The 18,011-nt window shown below is 44.4% G+C and overlaps 1 protein-coding gene across 1 annotated transcript in view; it reads left to right on the top strand.

Annotated features, from left to right (window-relative positions):
• The window catches only part of LOC118975492 (protein ZGRF1-like), a 44,509-nt gene that overhangs the window by 12,397 nt on the left and 14,101 nt on the right, over positions 1-18,011 (top strand). The window contains exons 8-17 of the mRNA XM_037029453.1: positions 1,600-1,676; positions 3,703-3,888; positions 6,496-6,598; positions 6,696-6,793; positions 9,816-9,939; positions 11,051-11,640; positions 12,513-12,651; positions 13,103-13,284; positions 14,619-14,815; positions 15,834-15,973. Coding sequence (XP_036885348.1) covers positions 1,600-1,676; positions 3,703-3,888; positions 6,496-6,598; positions 6,696-6,793; positions 9,816-9,939; positions 11,051-11,640; positions 12,513-12,651; positions 13,103-13,284; positions 14,619-14,815; positions 15,834-15,973 — 1,836 coding nt within the window. The remainder of the gene's footprint in view (positions 1-1,599; positions 1,677-3,702; positions 3,889-6,495; positions 6,599-6,695; positions 6,794-9,815; positions 9,940-11,050; positions 11,641-12,512; positions 12,652-13,102; positions 13,285-14,618; positions 14,816-15,833; positions 15,974-18,011) is intronic.

The following is an 18,011-nucleotide window of genomic DNA, read 5'->3' as shown; positions in this document are numbered from 1 at the left end:
ACCCAGGCATGTGCCCTTACTGGGAATCGAACCGCGATCCTTTGCTTCGCAGGCCCGCGCTCAATCCACTGAGCTACACCAGCCAGGGCAATGTTATTGGTCTTTTGACCTTGCTTACGGGATGTTGGCAGCAACATCTTTAAACACATTACATACAGGACATATTAGTAAATATACACGTGTATACACATGTATATGAATGAACAACGTACTTTATGATGTAGAAAAGTTAAAATTAAGCTTTTATTTGAATATTTCAAGGGATTCCTAAAAAAAAAAAAGATCGATTATTGTACCTTCTAAAGTGTTTCTGTAAAATGTTAAATTTGATGATCATTACAATTTATTCTCTAAAAAAATTAAAAATAAGCAAAAAGCATAAATAACTTGGTAGTTATAATTATATACTGTTATGAGTATACAACTTCCTACTCTGAAGATTTAATAATTACAGAATTTCATTTTTGGAAGTTGGTCTTTTTTTCTTATCAAGTTGGAAAAGAGGGCTGCAGCTGATTCTCTTGATTTTCAGTCATTATGTCACATCAGGTCACCACAGTCACTGACGGGGGGACAGGAGCCACTGCTTTCAGGGCAGATACAGGGCTGGGCCTCTTCAAACCTCTGGTCAGAACATCTGTATCAGCTGTTCAATGAAAAGCCTGGTTTTGTGTGTATTTCCATTTAAAGACACCTTAATTTACATTGTCAATTCGTTTACATGGAGGTCTGGTCATCGGGTCCATGACAAAAGGTGTACTAAACAGATTAGGACATGGACCCAATTTACAGTACTCATATACGATCTGAAATGAAGTCCGGAGAGCTAATTTAGATCTTTTTCCCCAGGGTGAAGGCAATAAAGGGAAAAACATCAGTTTTCATCCAGCTCTTTAAATAAATTACACCAAGTTCCAAAGTCCACTTTTTTTTTCATTGAATGCATTTGGAGCTTTTAACAGGAAAATAATGAAACCAAAAATAAACGAATTGGCTAAAAATGAAGTTTTTACCAGGTATAGGTATGATGTTTTTTGCAGTAATTACTTTAAAAGTATCGTGTTTTTTAGAAGAAGTTGAGATGACTAAACAAGTACTTTTAAGAAAAAATTTTCAAACAGATACCGTTGAGGTGATCTGGTACAGCCACCCACCACCCCCGCTCTCCCTCTGCGGGGTCATGGCCCTGCCTCTGAGTCTCTTCTCCGACAATGGACGTGGCCCCACACAGCGGGGTTTTCTTTGTCCGGTCTCTGCGGAAACGTTACTGCCAATGAGAGGCCTGGTCGTCATCCTGTCTGAAACTACTCCCATGTTTCATTGATCTGAAACCCTTGTGTCTCAGTCTGAATTTAGTGGGTTCATTTGTTTATTTTCTGTGTCCCTCCCTTTTTGAGGGACCTTGGTTGACTCTCCCTGGCTTTCCAGTGCTTGGCACACAGCTTTGTAAATAATAGAAGTTTTTCTTTCAACAATTATCAAGATTTTGTGACATCTTAAAATTATATTCCTTATTCGGTTTTAGAAATAGGTTTGAAAAAGTTTTAGAGCACTGCTAGATGTATGATGAATAAAATTGTTGGGTTTTGTCCATTGTAGCCAGGAAACCATTGGTTACAGTAGTTTCATCAGCTGTTCCAAAGTCTCCTCCTCATCTGATCCAGGATTCTGAGCAGGTACATAACTTTCTCTATCACTGTATGTGTGTTTTGTTTTGATATCGAACATTCTGTACTTTGTAACGAGGCCGTAATAATACAGAAGACCCCACGTTATCTAGTTTCATGACCTCGTCTCTCATCTCAGTCGTGTTTTCATCCTTCAGCCAAAAGAAGCACCTAGCAGGTCCACCTGCCCAGTAGTTAGTGGTACTGAACAACTGAAGTAGGGTTTATTTTTCTGAGTTTTGTTGCGATGTATTTGACATGTAACATTGTATTTAAGGAATACAATGTAGCCTGGTATACGTATACATTGTGAAATGATTACACAAGCATTTACTTTTAAAGTAAACACAGTTACTAATGGAATATGGGCACACAGCATCTCACACAGCTTCTCAGACCTGGGAGCAGATGAGATTTCTGTTCTATGCCAATTCGCCCAGGTGAATGGATTTTCATATAGCATTTCCGAACACCCAGCTTCTCAGGACGCGATGCTGTTGGGAGAAATGGCAAGAGCCAAGCTGCCCTGAATTAGCAGTGGGTCAGGGTCCGACTCATCAGGAGACACCGTGCTTCCCTCGGACGTGAAACATCAGCAGAGCTCCGAAGCACCATGCCACGCAGTTTGGGAACCATGGCAGTTCCATAAAAGTGACAGTACTAACTAATGAGGGTGAATTTGAATTACAGAGGAGGTCATCTAGATGAGTGCCTCTCAGTGGGGGCACAGCATTTTTGGAGGGACAGCTCTTCCATTGTAGGCACCGCTCTTTTTAGCAGGTGTGTTGAGAAGAAAAGGTGAAATGTTCCGTTTGCCCCTGTGTTGTGCCTTACTCTGGTTTCCATATTACCGGTCTTTTTATTTTTTTAATCTTGCTTTTTTCCCTCTTTCTTAAAAAAATATTTAATTGTTTATTTTTAAAGAGAGGGGAAGGGAAGGAGAAAGAGGGGGAGAGAAACATCAATGTGTGGTTGCCTCTCATGTGTCCCCTACTGGGGACCTGGCCCACAATCTGGGCATGTGTCCTGACTGGGAATGGAACCTGTGACCCTTTGCTTCACAGGCCCGCGCTCAAGCCACTGAGCTACACCAGCCCAGGCTCCTCTTCTTTTTTTAAGTCAGAAAAAGATTAAGATAAAACAAAATCCTACTAAGTGGAGATACTCGACCTTTGATGGGCGAGACTGTTTACAGTGAAATATTTCAAAATTCAGAATAATATTTTCAACAAAAGTCCTGTGGAAAGGCATTGTAGATTTAATTTTTCCTTTCAAATGTGTGATTTAGAATATTCATTTTAGTTAAGAGGATATTCAGATTATGCATTATTACCATTTTGTTCATTTATCAGAAATGGAGCTGTCCTCCAGGTACATCCTGTTGGCCCTATTAGTGGTCTTATTCCCCACATTCTGGGGGGGCTCACCTACCCTGTGCAGTTCAGAATCCCGGAGCCTCTGCCTGTGTTGGCTTGGGAAGCCCCCTCCGAGCTGCTTCTGTGTGGGGCTCACACAGGCCTTTGCTTCCAGGTACTGGGATCAGATCTTTGGGAACCAGAGCCCACCACCCCTCGGAGTGGGGCTGATACTTGCTAAACTCTGGAGGAAAAAGGCTCCCTGCACACCTTCCCTCTTCATCTGGGCCATGTCTGCTGGGTGTGAAATGATTTTTTGGTGCAGTCCAGTCCTCAGGGGGGCAGCTGGCAGGTCTGCAACAGGACATCCGTAAGGTGCACTGAAGTGTGCGGAAGGGGACAACTATGAGTTTCCTGCTTAACTAGCTCATTATTACTGCATCCTTGCACTCGAAGTAAATTCACATTACTGTTGAACCGGAACTCAGTTAAATCAGTGCTCTTTAGGTACCTCTAGGATAACAGTATTTCTTGGATTCAGCCTTGGTCCCTTCATTAATTATTTACATTCAGTAATACTGGGTAGGAAGCTGAATGATGTATTCTTTTCTAGGCATAAGCACATTGTGAGTGTGTATGTTCATCTACACTCATGCAGTGCTCATTTCATTTACTTCCAGCCTGTTGAGTTTCAAGGGCATCGAGTGCAAGGATCGGCCACCAGCGCTGTGACGGTCCGAGGGTGCAGCTCCCAGCTGGCCTGTGGTCAGGCTCCTGGCTGCCTCGAGCAGCACGGGTGCGGGGCAGGCACGTGCTTCCCGGGAGCAGGTCCTCCTGGTGCTCGCCCACAGGCTGCCTTCTTGCAGGTAAAAACATTTTTATGGTTGCATCTTGCCAGATCATTTTCTTTATGTCAATAGTAAATTTTGTAAAGGGGGTATGTTTGTTTGTTTGTTTATTTAAAGATTTTACTTATCTTTAGAGGGGAAGGGAAGGAGAGAGGGAAAGAAATATCAATGTATGGTTGCCTCTCATGCATCCCGTGCTGGGAACTGGCCTGCAATCCAGGCATGTACCCTGACTGGGAACCAGGGAGTATGTTTAAATATTTGTACAGTTGTAAGTTAAAAAAGACTTCAGTAACTTGACAAAAAACATAACATCTGAAATCAAACTAAATAAGGCAAAAATATTTTATTTGAAAGATTTATTGTTTTTTTAGGATCAGGAATTTAAAGGATTACTTTTCACTTTAGAGAAGATTAGGAATTTATGACCAGAGCATATAGGCAGGTTAAACACAAGAAAATTTTTTTCCTTCAGTTATGCCCCTGAGTATGTGTGTTGCCACCTTCAAGGCCAGGCAGGTCCATGGTATTCGTGCAGACAGAAAATATTCAGAGCCATTGGGATGTCTGGTATGCCTTCATTCATGAGTGGGCAAGCCACGCACACTGTAAGCTACATGTCTATCTACAGGTCTCACATTGTGGCCCCTGCTCCTTCCCATCATGGCACCTGTCCCTTTGCGAGTCTCTCATCATCATCACCCCCAGCAGGGAGTCCCTACCTGTTTAAATACTAGAGGGGAACAAAGCCGGAACATCACATAACCTAACATAATTCTGTGCATGCGAGCCCACTTCATGTTATGGGACTAGTTTATCGGACCCAGTCTTGAGGCTATGGGAACACTGCTTTCCTTGGTCACCCAGACACCTGGGTGAGGAAGCCAGACTGCCTCCACTCACCCTATAGTACGACACCGAGTTGATCTCATTGCCACCAGATGGAAGTCATGCCGAGAGAGTGGCATGCATCTTTGAAACTGTCTCTTACAGACATTTTACAGTTTCCCTTTTGATTAAGCCGTGATGTGCATACAGAATCCGCGAGCCGCCCAGTCATTACCTCCGAGCAAACAGCACTCCCAGGAGTTCCCCTCTGCCCAGTGCTGCTTTGAAGATTGTGTGTAGTGTGTAAACAGAAATGTGCACTTCCTTGCATCTTTTTTTCAGCGTGGCAGTCTGGAAATTCATCCCGTTGTTGCCTGTGGCTGCAGGCAGTCGTTTCTGTTGCTGGGATGTGTTCCATTGTGTGAACGCACCCCAACCCCAGCGGAGCGGGCTTGAGGCAGGGTTGTTCACATTTTGGCTGCCACCGCTGCTGCTGCTGCAAACACGTGTGTGCTGTCGTGAACATGGGCTCACCTGACGTGCTTCTGTCGGTCACACCATCAGCAGCAGCATCACCTGTTGTCGCTTTTAGGAGACAAGGCCCAGCCACTTTCCCAAAGGCAGCGCTCCGACTCCATCGTCTGGGCTATCCTGCGGTCCACGCTTTCGTTCAACTTTGTCTGCATGGACAGCCCGCACTCTTTCCCCTCCCTCTTCATAGGGATTGCAGTTCAGGATCGCCGTTGTTCCTTACTGTCCCTAAAGACAAAGACGTGTGTTTCTCATGCCCTGTCTTTTTGGAGAAGAGGACACAGTAGAAAGGTGCTCTGTACTGAGGGAGAAATTCATGTCCACTTGCTTTGTGTCTAATTGTTTTCCACATTTCAGTATAGTCATGCTTATATTGTGAGTTTGTAAGAAATGTTCCAAATGGTTGGGCTTACCAACAGAGATGAGCGTCTCTGGAATCAGTGTGACAGATTTTCTGCAGAGAGCAGTCTTGGAGATTTAGAAACATTGCTGTGTGCAGGGCTCAGCTTCCATCACTGACTGAGGAAGCACCAATGGGCACCACTAAGGATGGGGGCTGTCGCTAGCAGGACACCAGGCTTCACCACCTAGGCCCGGACCTTTTTATTAAATGTCTTTTATGGTGGTAAAAACCATGTCATGAAGCATACAGTCTTAACCATTTTTTAGTACAGTCACTGGTGTGAAGTTTACTTACAGTGGGATGAATGTGTCCCAAACTGTCCACTTTCACTTAAATTTTTCATGTGACATTTATTGAACAAAGTCTTAGATGGGTGTGGACTTGAATTCTTACTGTGTATCACACTGTTGTTTTCCTGCCCTTCTGTGAACACAGTACTTTTTTGTTCAATGCTAAGTCATAATGCAGTCATTCTGAAGATATTTAACCAGGAAAATGATTTCACACATACTGTTAGCAATGCATAGCTCATAAGTGAATGTTGTGTAGCCTAGCTGATGTATCGTGTTGCTGCAGATGTCCAGGCGGGGACAGTGAGGTTGCCACTGTTGCTTGTGCTGTAGGCGTAAACATGTCATCCCACAGAAGGTGCACTCCTGTTTCTACGGTGCCAAGGTGTAAGAAATGTTCATGAGAACCGATGAAATATGCTGTGTGCTGCCCTCCATGCATAGTATTGGCTTCAAAACATTTGTTTTTCTGTTCCAAATTATAACCACAAACTGTGTGTAAATATAGAGAGGTATAGATAGATGTATACACACTTCTTTCTAAATAAGCTGATAAATTAATCTGTTTTCTAGTTCCCAGATGAAGAAAACTTTCCAAAAGGAGGTGATATCTTTAATATTAAAGACAATTTTCAAGTGGTAGCTGCGTCTAATGAGGACTCAATTGCAAATGATTGTAAGTAAATTGTAACTGTGAATATAAGTAATATTAAAAAGTTATTTGACATTGAACAGATGGTTATGTAAAGATCTTTGCTTTTCTTTCCCCGCAGCAATTTTAGATTTTCTTCCTAAAGATTCAGAACTCCCGTATCATTGTTTGGATCATAATTTCAAATCAGCAAAGAGGACTTCATGGAAAGCAAATACGGTATAATTTCAAAACATTTTACTGGTTGGGAGTAAAAAGTTTTGGTGGTCTTATAAAAAATGAATCTATTAGAAACTAAAAAGATGAAAATGTTAACAATGGATGATTTAACATGATCAAGAAAGTTTACCAATAACTGACATTATTTGAGTGATGAAGCGGCAGAGTAACGTCTGTTGGAGTAAGTGGGATGCCCATGACTATGTCTCTGTTCCTTGAAGATGTTTTGACTTTTGCGATGTGATGTGAAATGAGAGGCATACAGAACAAGAAGAAAGAAATAGAATAATCAATTAAAATGAGAAGTTAAGAAGAACTTTAGGAGATGTACAGCCTAGGCATTATCTTAATCAGAAGTGTGGGAGATGTGTGGAATATACTGAAATTTTACTGTGGATTATACGATTCTCGAGTAAATAGGAATTCATCAATATTTACTGAACACCTGTCGGTCAGGAACTTGTAAATGCAGGTGTAGAACGATGGATTGGACAGCTGTGCCATCGGCCTTCAAGGCCAGCAGGGGATACAGGTGTTAGGAGAGCAAACCAGCCGGTAAGCTGAGCTGGTGGCCGCTTCCGCAGCCCTGAGACCTAGGTGACCAGGAAGATGACTCCTGCCGTGGGAAGCGCCTGCTCTGAGATCACAGAACTGGTGGGCCGAGAACAGGGAAGGTGCCCGCCAGCTGGGCGAGGAGGTGGAAGAGAACACTCTTGGTAGCCGAGGCTGAAAGTGAGCCGCAGGGCCACACGCCCCAGGTCCCGCCAGTGGAGGAGCCACCTGGATGCCATCACCAAAGGGGTTTCCATGGGAAGTCGCGGGACTGAGTTTCCATGCCCAAAGGGCTTTGCTGTAGACAAGGGCAGTACCCACGGGGTGGGTGTGGGAGCAGGGACCAGCAAAGAGGAGCCCTGGATGACAGTGACTGAAGCAGGGGTGGTGGCAGGGGCCTCAAGGAGGGCTAGACCTGGAGGAGAGTCATGGCAGAATCTGGATGGCTGTCAAGGAGGGGGGAAGGAAAGGGGGAGGAAGGTGCCTGACTCCCGGGGCTAGTACCTGACTCGCTCAGGCATGTCCACAGGTGGGTGAGACGGAGTGTCCGTCAGCTTGGCTGCCGGGACAGAGTGCCGCAGCAGAAATGTGCTTCTCCCGGTTCCCAGGGCCAGAAGGCCGAGACCCAGGTTCTGGCGGCTGTGGTTCTGTCATGGAGACTCCCAGTGCCCTGGCCGTCCCTTGTGTGTGCAGGGGTCAGGGACCCTCACCTGTGACTGTGTTTAGCCTTTGTTACCTCTTAAAGGCCCTGTTTCCAAATACGCTAACATGGGGGCTTCAACATCTATTTTGGGGGGATGTCAGTCATACTAGATTTTCAGAGATTGATTTCTGGAAGCAGCAACCAAATTAAAGGCTTCTACAGAGAGTAAGAGTGACTAATGGGGCTGTTGAGGTCTGGGACACCTCAAAACATGGCGCTTATTTCGGAGCAGTGTCTTGAAGTTTAGGCGAACTGCAGATCAACTCCAGACCTGCCACTCCGTGGGTCTTCCTGCTCCAAACACGATGTCTCTGCCCAAGCCCCTCAACCTGGAAATCGATCTTCAGAACCAAATTCCCATGACCCAGATCATTCAAGTCAGGATCTGACGTGTTTCACATGAATCTAGCAGGTTTTATGTTCTGTATTTCACATAGTTTTTTAAATAGCAAATAGTTTATTAGTAAGTACTAAGTTTCAGTGGCAATAATAAATTCACCTGAACAGGAGACAATAATGAAGTGAAAAGAATAACTGCTTGGTAACCATCAGAAACTCTGTGGCCTGTTTGGCCATCATGTAGAAATGCAGAACCACTCAGGGCAGGTCTTAAGGAAAACCCGTCCTCTGGTGGTTAGTCCATGTGAACAGGTCCGTAGTGCCTGGGACGTGTGGGTTGTGCCTATTGTCACCTTCTGACAAACATGACTTGCTGGCACAGACTATGACTTTTAAAGAAATCTGACGGACTGTTGGTGAGGATCTGGTCTCCTTCCAAACCAATGACTCTTACAGATACTTGGTTTGGGTCACTTGGGCTTTCTGCAATCACGGTGCCACCTGTTTGGATGCCATAAAAATGTCAACCGAGAGCCCTGGCTGGTGTAGCTCAGTGGATTGAGCGAGGGCCCGCGAACCACACGATCACGGTTCGATTCCCAGTCAGGGCACATGCCTGGGTTGCGGGCTGGGAACCGGCGGGGGACTCACGAGGGGCAACCATACATTGATATTTCTCTCCTTCTCTCTTTCCCTTCCTCTCTAAAGATAAATAAATAAAATCTTAAAAAAAAATCTCAACCAAGATCTTCTGTAAAGACAATACCTGGATTTTGAGTTGTAGACTGCGGTGCTGGTCCAGGACACATGACACCGCCTGCGTCAGAAGCACGCGGAGCAACAGCCAGGCCGACGGCACAGCCTGCGAGTTGATAGGTTTTCCCCAAGAGCCCCATGAAACATGTTCTGCACAGGCTCTGCCGCCGTTGGCTGGGCCTGCTCGCAGTGCACTCCTTGTTGGGTTGTTGCAGAGCTTCCAGGAAAAAAACATTAAGAGTGTCTCAGAGCAAGAACGGTGATCTGTGGTTTCAGTCTCACCTGGTCCCGCAGAAATCTCCACTATTGTTGGGGTTTTTTTAATATTTTATTTATTTATTTATTTATTTATCTTTAGAGGGGAAGGAGAGGGAGAGAAACATCAATGTATGGTTGCCTTTCGTGCATCCCCTGCTGGGAGCTGGCCTGCAGGGAACCAGTCTGCAACCCAAGCATGTGCCCTGACTGGGAATCGAACCGCAATCCTCTGGTTCTATTGTTGGTTTTGATGAATTTATCCTGTTACTTTTGGGAGACTCTTTGCCCACTATGGCTCTACCTCATCCTATTGAAGGCATTATTTTTACAGCATAGATTACTAGAACTCATTCAAACTGGGGAAAGTGCAGTAAGAAGATTTTGGTCTGAGACTTAGTTTCTTCTTCTGGATAGGTGATGTCACCAGAGCAAAAGGTCTCAACACTAAGCTCTGTGTCTACTTTTTCTTTGGACTTGCAAGATGAAGACTTTGATCTAGAATTTTCTGAAGAGTCCCTGAAAGCCAGGACTTTACCGGGTGAGCATCACCTTCTCCACTTGGAGAGTTGTTCCTTGTTTCTCTAATGTCGTTGGTGTGAACATTTTTATTGTAGTGGTAGCTCTCCCTCTCCTCTGGCTCTGGTTCCTCCTCCCAGCTCCTCGGCTCTCCAAGGTGAACCCCTGAGCTGGGCCTCCTGTGGCCCCTGCTTCCCGGGGGGTATCGGGTCCACAAAGCCCTTGTGTCCCCTTTCCTGCTCTGGGGTCCTGGTAGTATCAGCAAGCCCTTCTGCTGCTGCCACCCCAACTGGGTGTCGGTCCCCGGTTCCTGCTTCCCTGTGGGTAACTTCCTGCTTCTTGATGAGTCTCCTTCCTGTACGATCTTGCCATTGACGCTTTCATCTCTGTCCCTTAAGAAGGTACATTATTATAAAATAGGAAACACAGCACCGTCTGATAAAATCTTTAAGCTTATAAAGTTCTCATGCAGCATTATTTGTTAATTTATTTATTCAACCAATATTGTTTTTTATATTTTTAGGAATATATCTATTACTGAGAGCCAAAATCTGCCAAATCATGAGTTTGCAAATCATGAACTCTTCTCTCATACTAATAGTTCAAACTAAAGCTAAACATCTTTACCCTGAAGGTCAGCATATCAGTCCATGGTTGTAATAACAATGTAAAGGAAGGTATAATGACACAGATCGACCATGAACTTCAGTCTCTGGAGAAAGAATATAAGGTTGAGAATGGGCTAGTTCTGGGGTCCAATTGGATGTGTTACCCTAGGACTTGGTTGTCTCATCTGTGAAATGGGGAGTGATTCTGTTCTTGGCTGAAAATTTCAGTGCAACGTAAATGTAGAGTGTAGTAAGGGGGGGTCCTTAGCTAAGGGGGTAAGAAAAACGTTCAAGTTCATCCACCTTAATTCAGAGTATTTATTCATCTTTTAAAATGTTTTTGAGACTATTAATTCATCTTTTAAAATGTTTTCAAGACTGAAATCATTAAATTTTTTTATTTTAAAAAAGGAAATATATGATTTTTTTTCAAGGCAAGTTGGTATGTTTTTGCTTAACCCATGGATGTCCAGAGCCTAGGTGATGACCTTGATACATTTTTATTTAATCGGCTTTTTCTTCTAGAAATGAAAAAATTCACTTCTCCAGGGAGTCATGACCTTCCAAGGCACCCTGTATTAAGTAGAACCTGCGTCCCCCTGGTCACTGCGCCCACAGCTCCAGGACCCCCGCCTGGCGGGTGTGCAGAGCCCGTGGTGGGTCTTCTGCGCTCCAGGCCAGAGGACCAGAGTGAAGCACCCTTGTGCCAGGCTTCCAGGGAAGTGACCTCTGGGGCTGTCTCATGTCTCCATGGAACGCCTGCACAAAGCAAGTGGCTGAAATACCAGAACACAGCCCGGGGTAGCCCGTCCACTCCAAGCAGAGCTCAGCCGAGTGCCTCAGCCAGCTTCGCTGGGGCAGTTTGCAGGATGCGCTACGGTGCCGCAGGTGGGAACCTCCGTGCAGTGGAGGACAGTCTCCGGGGGGGAGACTCCACTCGCCTGCAGGTGCTGAGCTGCGCGCTGTGCGGTCAGCAGCCAGGTGCTGGCCCCCGGGACTGTGTTTGCAGAAACAACGCCCTTTCTCTGCGTTCAAAGCCAACTGCAGAGATGGAGGCCGTCCAGAGCGTGTCAGGAGGCTCTGTGTGCTGCAGCCGTGGTGTGATGCACTCACAGGTGAGGAGGCACTTTCTCGGTGCACTTTCTCCAGTAGCTGTTGTGAGTGATTTCACTCTGGGAACCGATGGCTGTTTGATTTGGAGTTTTCCCTAACACTAGCTACAGCCCCATCTTCTCTGATGTAAGATCTTTCCTAGTCTTTTGTGAGCGTTAACTGAAGTGACACATTTGGAAGTGTCAGGTGTGGTATTTGGCACACCCACTGTGAGGACACAGTGGGTCCTCAGTCACAGCTCCTACTGTTCCCACCCCACTCCATTACTGCCGTTACCAGGGCACTTTGTTTCACACCGTCAGCTCCTGTGCTGATCAGTTGTCTTCCAGGTAAAGGTGCATCTCGTGACCCGTTGATAGTTGTAATCGGAGAGGGAGACGCGTGACAATCCATTCTCATCAGTTGACTATTTCCTGGCAAACTATTTAAAGCTCATGAAGGGGCTAACAAGAAAAGTTAGTTTTGCCCTGACTGGTGTGGCTCAGTAGATTGAGCGCGGGCCTGGAAGCTAAAGGACCCCGAATAGATTCCCAGTCAGGGCACGTGTCTGGGTTGCAGGCTAGGTCCCAGCAGGGGGCGCACAAGAGGCAACCACACATTGATGTTTCTCCCCCTCTCTCCTTCCCTTCCCCTCTAAAGATAAGTAAATAAAAATCTTTAAAAAAGAAAAGTTAGTCCTTTTTGAAAGTGTCACGTGTAGACATTCTTGCAATATGGGTCTCCCGTTTAAACTTAGAATACTATTTTCAAGGGTTCTGGAAATTTTTTAAAATTTGTTTATTGTCTTAAACATATACTATATAGAAAGTAATTTACTCATTAGTAAGTAGCAGTTTTTGCGGTTGTTATAGTAACTTGCATTATTCCATTTTAGGAGGTAGGTGTCTCTGAACTGTGCTTCCCAAACCGGCAAAAAGCAAAATGCGCGTCTCTTCCCCGAAGGCAGACTCACATACCGGCGGAGTTTCAGTCTCCCTCGCATTACAAGCAGGTCTTCACGTCCTGCCTCAAAGGCACGACACCACCTTTCTGTGTCATGACAGCTGATGGCAGCCTGGTATAAAGGGTAGCTGTGAGAAAGTGTGCTAGTGCACACTTATACATTACATTCTCTACCTGAGACTTGTTATTTTCCATGTTTACTCCAATTTAATATCAAATCAAAATTGGGTTTTAAAAATGGGCAGTGACAGCCCTATCTTTTTTAAGTTACAGGTTTTCATTATTTTTTATACTTGAAGTGTTACGATTGCTTTTGTTAAATAGGAAATTTTAAGTGTGACGAATGGTTTGATAGCTTGTTTTGTTGTATAAGGGCAAAACTTGGCTTTAAAAGTAGATGTTAGTATTAAGTTATATTTTACTCTGTTAAAGGGCTCCTTTCAAACTTGACTAGCAAACAGCACATATATGACACAAAGACAAAACTACTCTGTTTAATTTGCACCTATGTCTTTTTTGTAGAGCATCTGAATATATTGCTCTTTGGGTTGGCACAGAGGCTGCACAAAGCTCTGTCAGCAGTTGACATGTCGTTTTACACATCAAACGGAGAAAAACTGAAAACTGTAGAAAATCAGGTGCCATCCTGCCATCACCATCAACCAGCAAAACTCGTCATGGTTCAGAAGGAGGGTCCAAACAAGGTCTTGCCCCCTCTTTCCATCCTGCTGTCTGCTAACACTCGTCTCACAGACGGTGCCTGTGCCTGTTGCTTTCCGACAAGCCTAGCAGAAGTTAAGTCTTGACGCGGAGCCCTCGGCCTGAGGCTTTGGTAGCTGACAAACTCTCAGTACGTTTTCAGGGAATGATGATCTGTGTGCAGGAACACAAATGAGTGAAGACCAGTCTTCAGGGAGCTTAGGGACTCACTGCACAGTAGTGAGTGGAGAGAAACAAAAGGAAACGATACCTTTGTGGCTGGTAAGGGCAGAGGGACGCACCCAAGCTCCAGAGAAAGCCAAGGGCCTGTGCGTGCGGAGCCAATGAGCCCGGAAGGGGTGCCCCTGTACTAAAACGAGAGGAGGCCAGAGGACAGAAAAGCACCCTGGCAGATGTACTTTGCTGAGTATGGACTGGGAGGAGTTGATAAAATGTCCCTATGTTGACAGGTGGTTGGTCCTCATTGTAAAACACAGGAAGAGTTTTCCTTTGCAGTCTGCATATTGAGTGTGTGAACTTGCATTAAATGTGGTTGTCAGAAGTATGAGCTGAGCCCTGGCTGGTGTAGCTCAGTGGATTGAGCACAGGCCTGTGAACCACAGGATCGCAGTTCGATTCCCAGTCAGGGCACATTGCCTGGGTTGCAGGCCAGTTCCCGGTTCCCGGCAGGGGACACACGAGAGGCAACCATACATTGATATTTCTCTCTCTCTCTCCTTCCCTTCCCCTCTAAGATAATAAATAAAATCTTTTTAAAAAATAGTATTTTAAAAAAAGAGAAGTATGAGTTGATAAATAGTGTTAGAACCATAGAGTAAAATGTCATAGAGCCACTAAAATTTTTTAAAAAGATTATTTGGTGACATGGTTGTTATACTCAGTATATTGTTGGCTATACAGGTTAAGTTTTAGAGTAGAAAATGTATTATTACCTCAGTCTTATTTTAAAACATGAAACAGTTTACACAAGTGTATCCTTTGTGCAGACACTTCAGTGAGAGGGAAGGCTGGGTGCCCGATGCATAGCTGATTCTAGGCAGTTTGCAGCTGGTCTCTAGTGATCATTTCAAATAAAAAGAAACAATAAATCTTATTTTTCAAATGAGCTTATATTGTCAGAATAATATAACTTTTTGATAAGGAGAAAGCAGAAGGAGAACTACATGGTTTTAAGTTAATGAAAAGATTAAGTTGAATAGTGACTAATTTCCTGGAGTACATTAATTGCAAGCAACCTTTGTAAAAGTCTTAAACAATACAAAACCAGTAAAAAGTAGAAACATTCCTCTCACTGAACTTTATTCTCTTCTTCCCTTAGGGTCGTCTTTTTTATACGTGCGATGCACCCAGAGCTGACCGATGTCAGTTTTTTAAGTGGCTCAATGAAGTGAGCGCAGGACATCTAACGTGGGAGGAGTCCCCACCTGCCATCGTGTCCAACGATATGAAGGGCATTGGCTCGTACTTGCGAAGTCGGAAGGTGCCCCTCTACGAGGAATGCCAGCTTTTGGTGAGGTATGTTTTATGATAACAAATCCTCGCCTCCGATTATATCAGAAAATAGTAACATCACAGAACCATCGTCAGTTTTAAAAGAGGCGGACGTCAGCGAAGTCTCTAAGAGACAGAGACCCTTGGTGTTTCTGACCAAAGGGGCCGTCCTCCGGACGACAGGCAGTTCCCGCAGCCCCAGGGCTGCTGCAGGAACGGGACTCCTCCCACTGATTTGGTGGGCACTCACAGTCCCCAGGGAAGCCCTGCAGCACGGCTTTCATCAGGGCAGGATGGCAGGCCGCACCTTTCGAGAGCCAAATGGCCTGGCGTTCAGGGTAATAAGCCGGCGTGTTTCGGAAGCACGTCTCATAGAAGTGAGATCACCCAAAAAGTAAATATAATGAGCATTTGCTTGATAACGTAAAGATAACAACATGTGCTGGGGCTTCTGTGTGCCAGGCACTCTTCCTCGAACTTGCGTGTCTTGGTCAGTCGTCTTCATGACCTGGAAGGCGCGGATGTAGCGACCGGCTTGTCACTCCCGTTGCACAGTTCCCGCAGCTCCTCAGTTGGGGGGTGTTCCAGGTGCCTTCTCTGACTCGGTCTCCTTAAGACAGATGATCGTTCTGCGAAGGCTGCTCTTCTCTTCCTTTGACAGTGTTTTTGTTTTGTGTGGATGTAGGAAAGAATATAAACATGCACACATCCTGGTTCTTTTCACACTGTATTTTAAAATAAGGTTTTTTTCAACAATTGTACCTTCAAACTTCTGGCTATAATATTATAGGTCAGCCCTGGGAGTGTCGTGGACGGCATGCTGACTGGTTTAAACCTTAACAGTTCTCCTCACAAGAAAACCATTTGTAACTATATGTGGTGATGTCTGTTTACTAGATTTACCGTAGTCATCATTTCACTATATGTAGAATTATGTTGTACCCCTGGAGCTGATATAATGTATATGCCAGTCTTACCTCAATTAAGAGCAAATGTGTACCTTAATATTCTAATTCATTTTTGTTTCTTACTCATTTTGCAGAAAAGGATTTGATTTTCAGAGGAAACAGCATAGCAAACTGAAGAAGTTTACAACTATAAACCCTGAATTTTATAACGAACCCCAAAGCAAACTTTATCTTAAGCTGAGTCGGAAGGAAAGGTCTTCAACTTACAGCAAAGGTCAGTCGATGCATCGTGCTGGTGCATCTCAGCTGCACACAGCTCTGGGGACTCCTTATGGATAGGTATACATTTTTCCAAAATTTGGTTGCTTTTATTTAGTTAGCCAGGAACCTTTAATTTCTCCCAGAGAAGCAAAAGTACAGCTTTTGAAGGGATTTTTTAAATCCTATTTTCCTTTTAATAACAGTACTATGATGTATAGGGTAGTCCCTTTCTCAGTGAGTCATCTCGTAACCTGTCTCTTCAGCTCTCAGCGGAAATGCTCCTTCAGCCGTATCTCCTTCCCAGTTTGTTCACGTAAACGCCAGTCCACAATTCCTCCCAACACGTTTCTGTAGGAGCTCATGGCCATGTAATTAGGTGTTGTGCATTCTGGATGTAACAAATATTTATATGCAGTGAAATATAAAACTAATTTTTGGTTGTATCGCTACATTTAAATGATGTGTGTTGCCTAAATAATTGAAATATAGTTTAGAAATCCAAAATTGTCCTGGAAAACTAAAACAGTCAAAAAGGACAAAGCCACAAACAAAAGTATAATAAAAGTCAGTATTCACTAGTATAATATATTATCTGTATATCCATAATAAATATTACTATCTTAGCCCTGGCTGTTGTGGCTCAGTGGATTGAGCACCAGCCTGCAAACCAGAGGGTTGCCTGTTTGATTCCCAGTCAGGACACATGCCTGGGCTGTGGGCCAGGTCCCCAGGAGGGGGCGTGCAAGAGGCAACCACACATTGATGTTTCTTTCTCTCCATCTTTCTTCCTCCCTTTTCCTCTGTCTAAAAATAAAATGAATAAAATCTTTTTTAAAATTTACTATCTTAGTTTGGCTAACAAGAATAACTTTTGGCAAAAGTAATCTATTTTAAATATCTATCATTTTTCATTACTATTTTAAATATATCTCAACAATTTATTTTCAAGGCAAAGAAACACAGTTCACTTCAGTCCACTGCCCCACCCAGTCCACTTCATGATAAGCACAAATGTGGAAATCTGAGAGTTATAATCTCAAAATTCTTTTATAAAGTGACCAGTCTAGGCATATTTTTAAAAATCAGTTTATGTAGTTCACTAATGGAATGTTTATATAAATATAACTTGAATACTTAAAAAAGAGAAATAAAGATAAGAACAAACTTATTTCTGTACTCCCTCCAAAGAGACTTATTCAAATACAAATTTAAGTAATGGGCTGGTTAAACAAACAGAAGTTTTAGATGGAAAAGTTCCGTTGTCAGATGTGATTTTTTCCTGTGAAACGCAGCCGTTCTCAATGACTGCTCTTCCCCTCCCACTTGCTCCCTTGCAGGTCGAAGGGGCAGCTGTGGCTGCTGCTTCACAGTGTAGGCCACCCCCCCACCCCCCCGCCCTGTGCACTCTGAGTGACCTGACCCTCGAGCAGAGGCTCGTTTTCTCAAAACTTGGAGTGTTGCCCTTGGAGCCTGTCGTTTCCTCCAGAGCCTTCAGACCCACATTCAGAACAGAGAACATGGGCTCACACTTCCTTGCTTCTGTGCTTCATTTGTTTCTGTCATTTCTTAACCCTGATGGGTTTCAAGTACTTCTTCAGGGAATACTTTTGTGGGGGGCGATTTTCGTTCCAAACCAAAGAATGGCAACTACTTCCCTTCTGCCAGGTTTGTCTGCGGCCTGTCCAAGAAGAGGTCTCACTCTGTCACTGAGCTCAGGCTGCGGGACTCTGACACCTTCCTTCTCCGTGTGTTCTCCATTGCTGTGACCCAGGGAGCTGTTGGACTCCGTCTTTTTCCTTGGTCTGATGTAACATTTCCATTTTGGGTCAGCAGGTGTCTCCCGGGTCCTGGGGGAAACACAGCATCCCTTCAGAAGGCTGTGCTGGAGGATTTGCCGTGTTGCTGCTCTGGCTCCCCATTCCATCTCTGCTGTTTTTCATTTTGAAACACTCACTGGCTTCTTTGCCAATATTTGGCTTCTTTGTGGTTTTGCTCACTGGTCATAGTTCCTGCCTGCTGTAACTTAATGGCGTGAAGTGTCTTTGGGTGAT

Source organism: Sturnira hondurensis, unplaced genomic scaffold (genome assembly GCF_014824575.4).
Source record: "Sturnira hondurensis isolate 20B ecotype Veracruz unplaced genomic scaffold, ASM1482457v3 Scaffold0020288, whole genome shotgun sequence".
NCBI classification, from domain to species: Eukaryota; Metazoa; Chordata; class Mammalia; order Chiroptera; family Phyllostomidae; genus Sturnira; species Sturnira hondurensis.
Note: the sequence above shows the minus strand (reverse complement) of the source record. Positions and strands in the feature narration are given on the sequence as shown.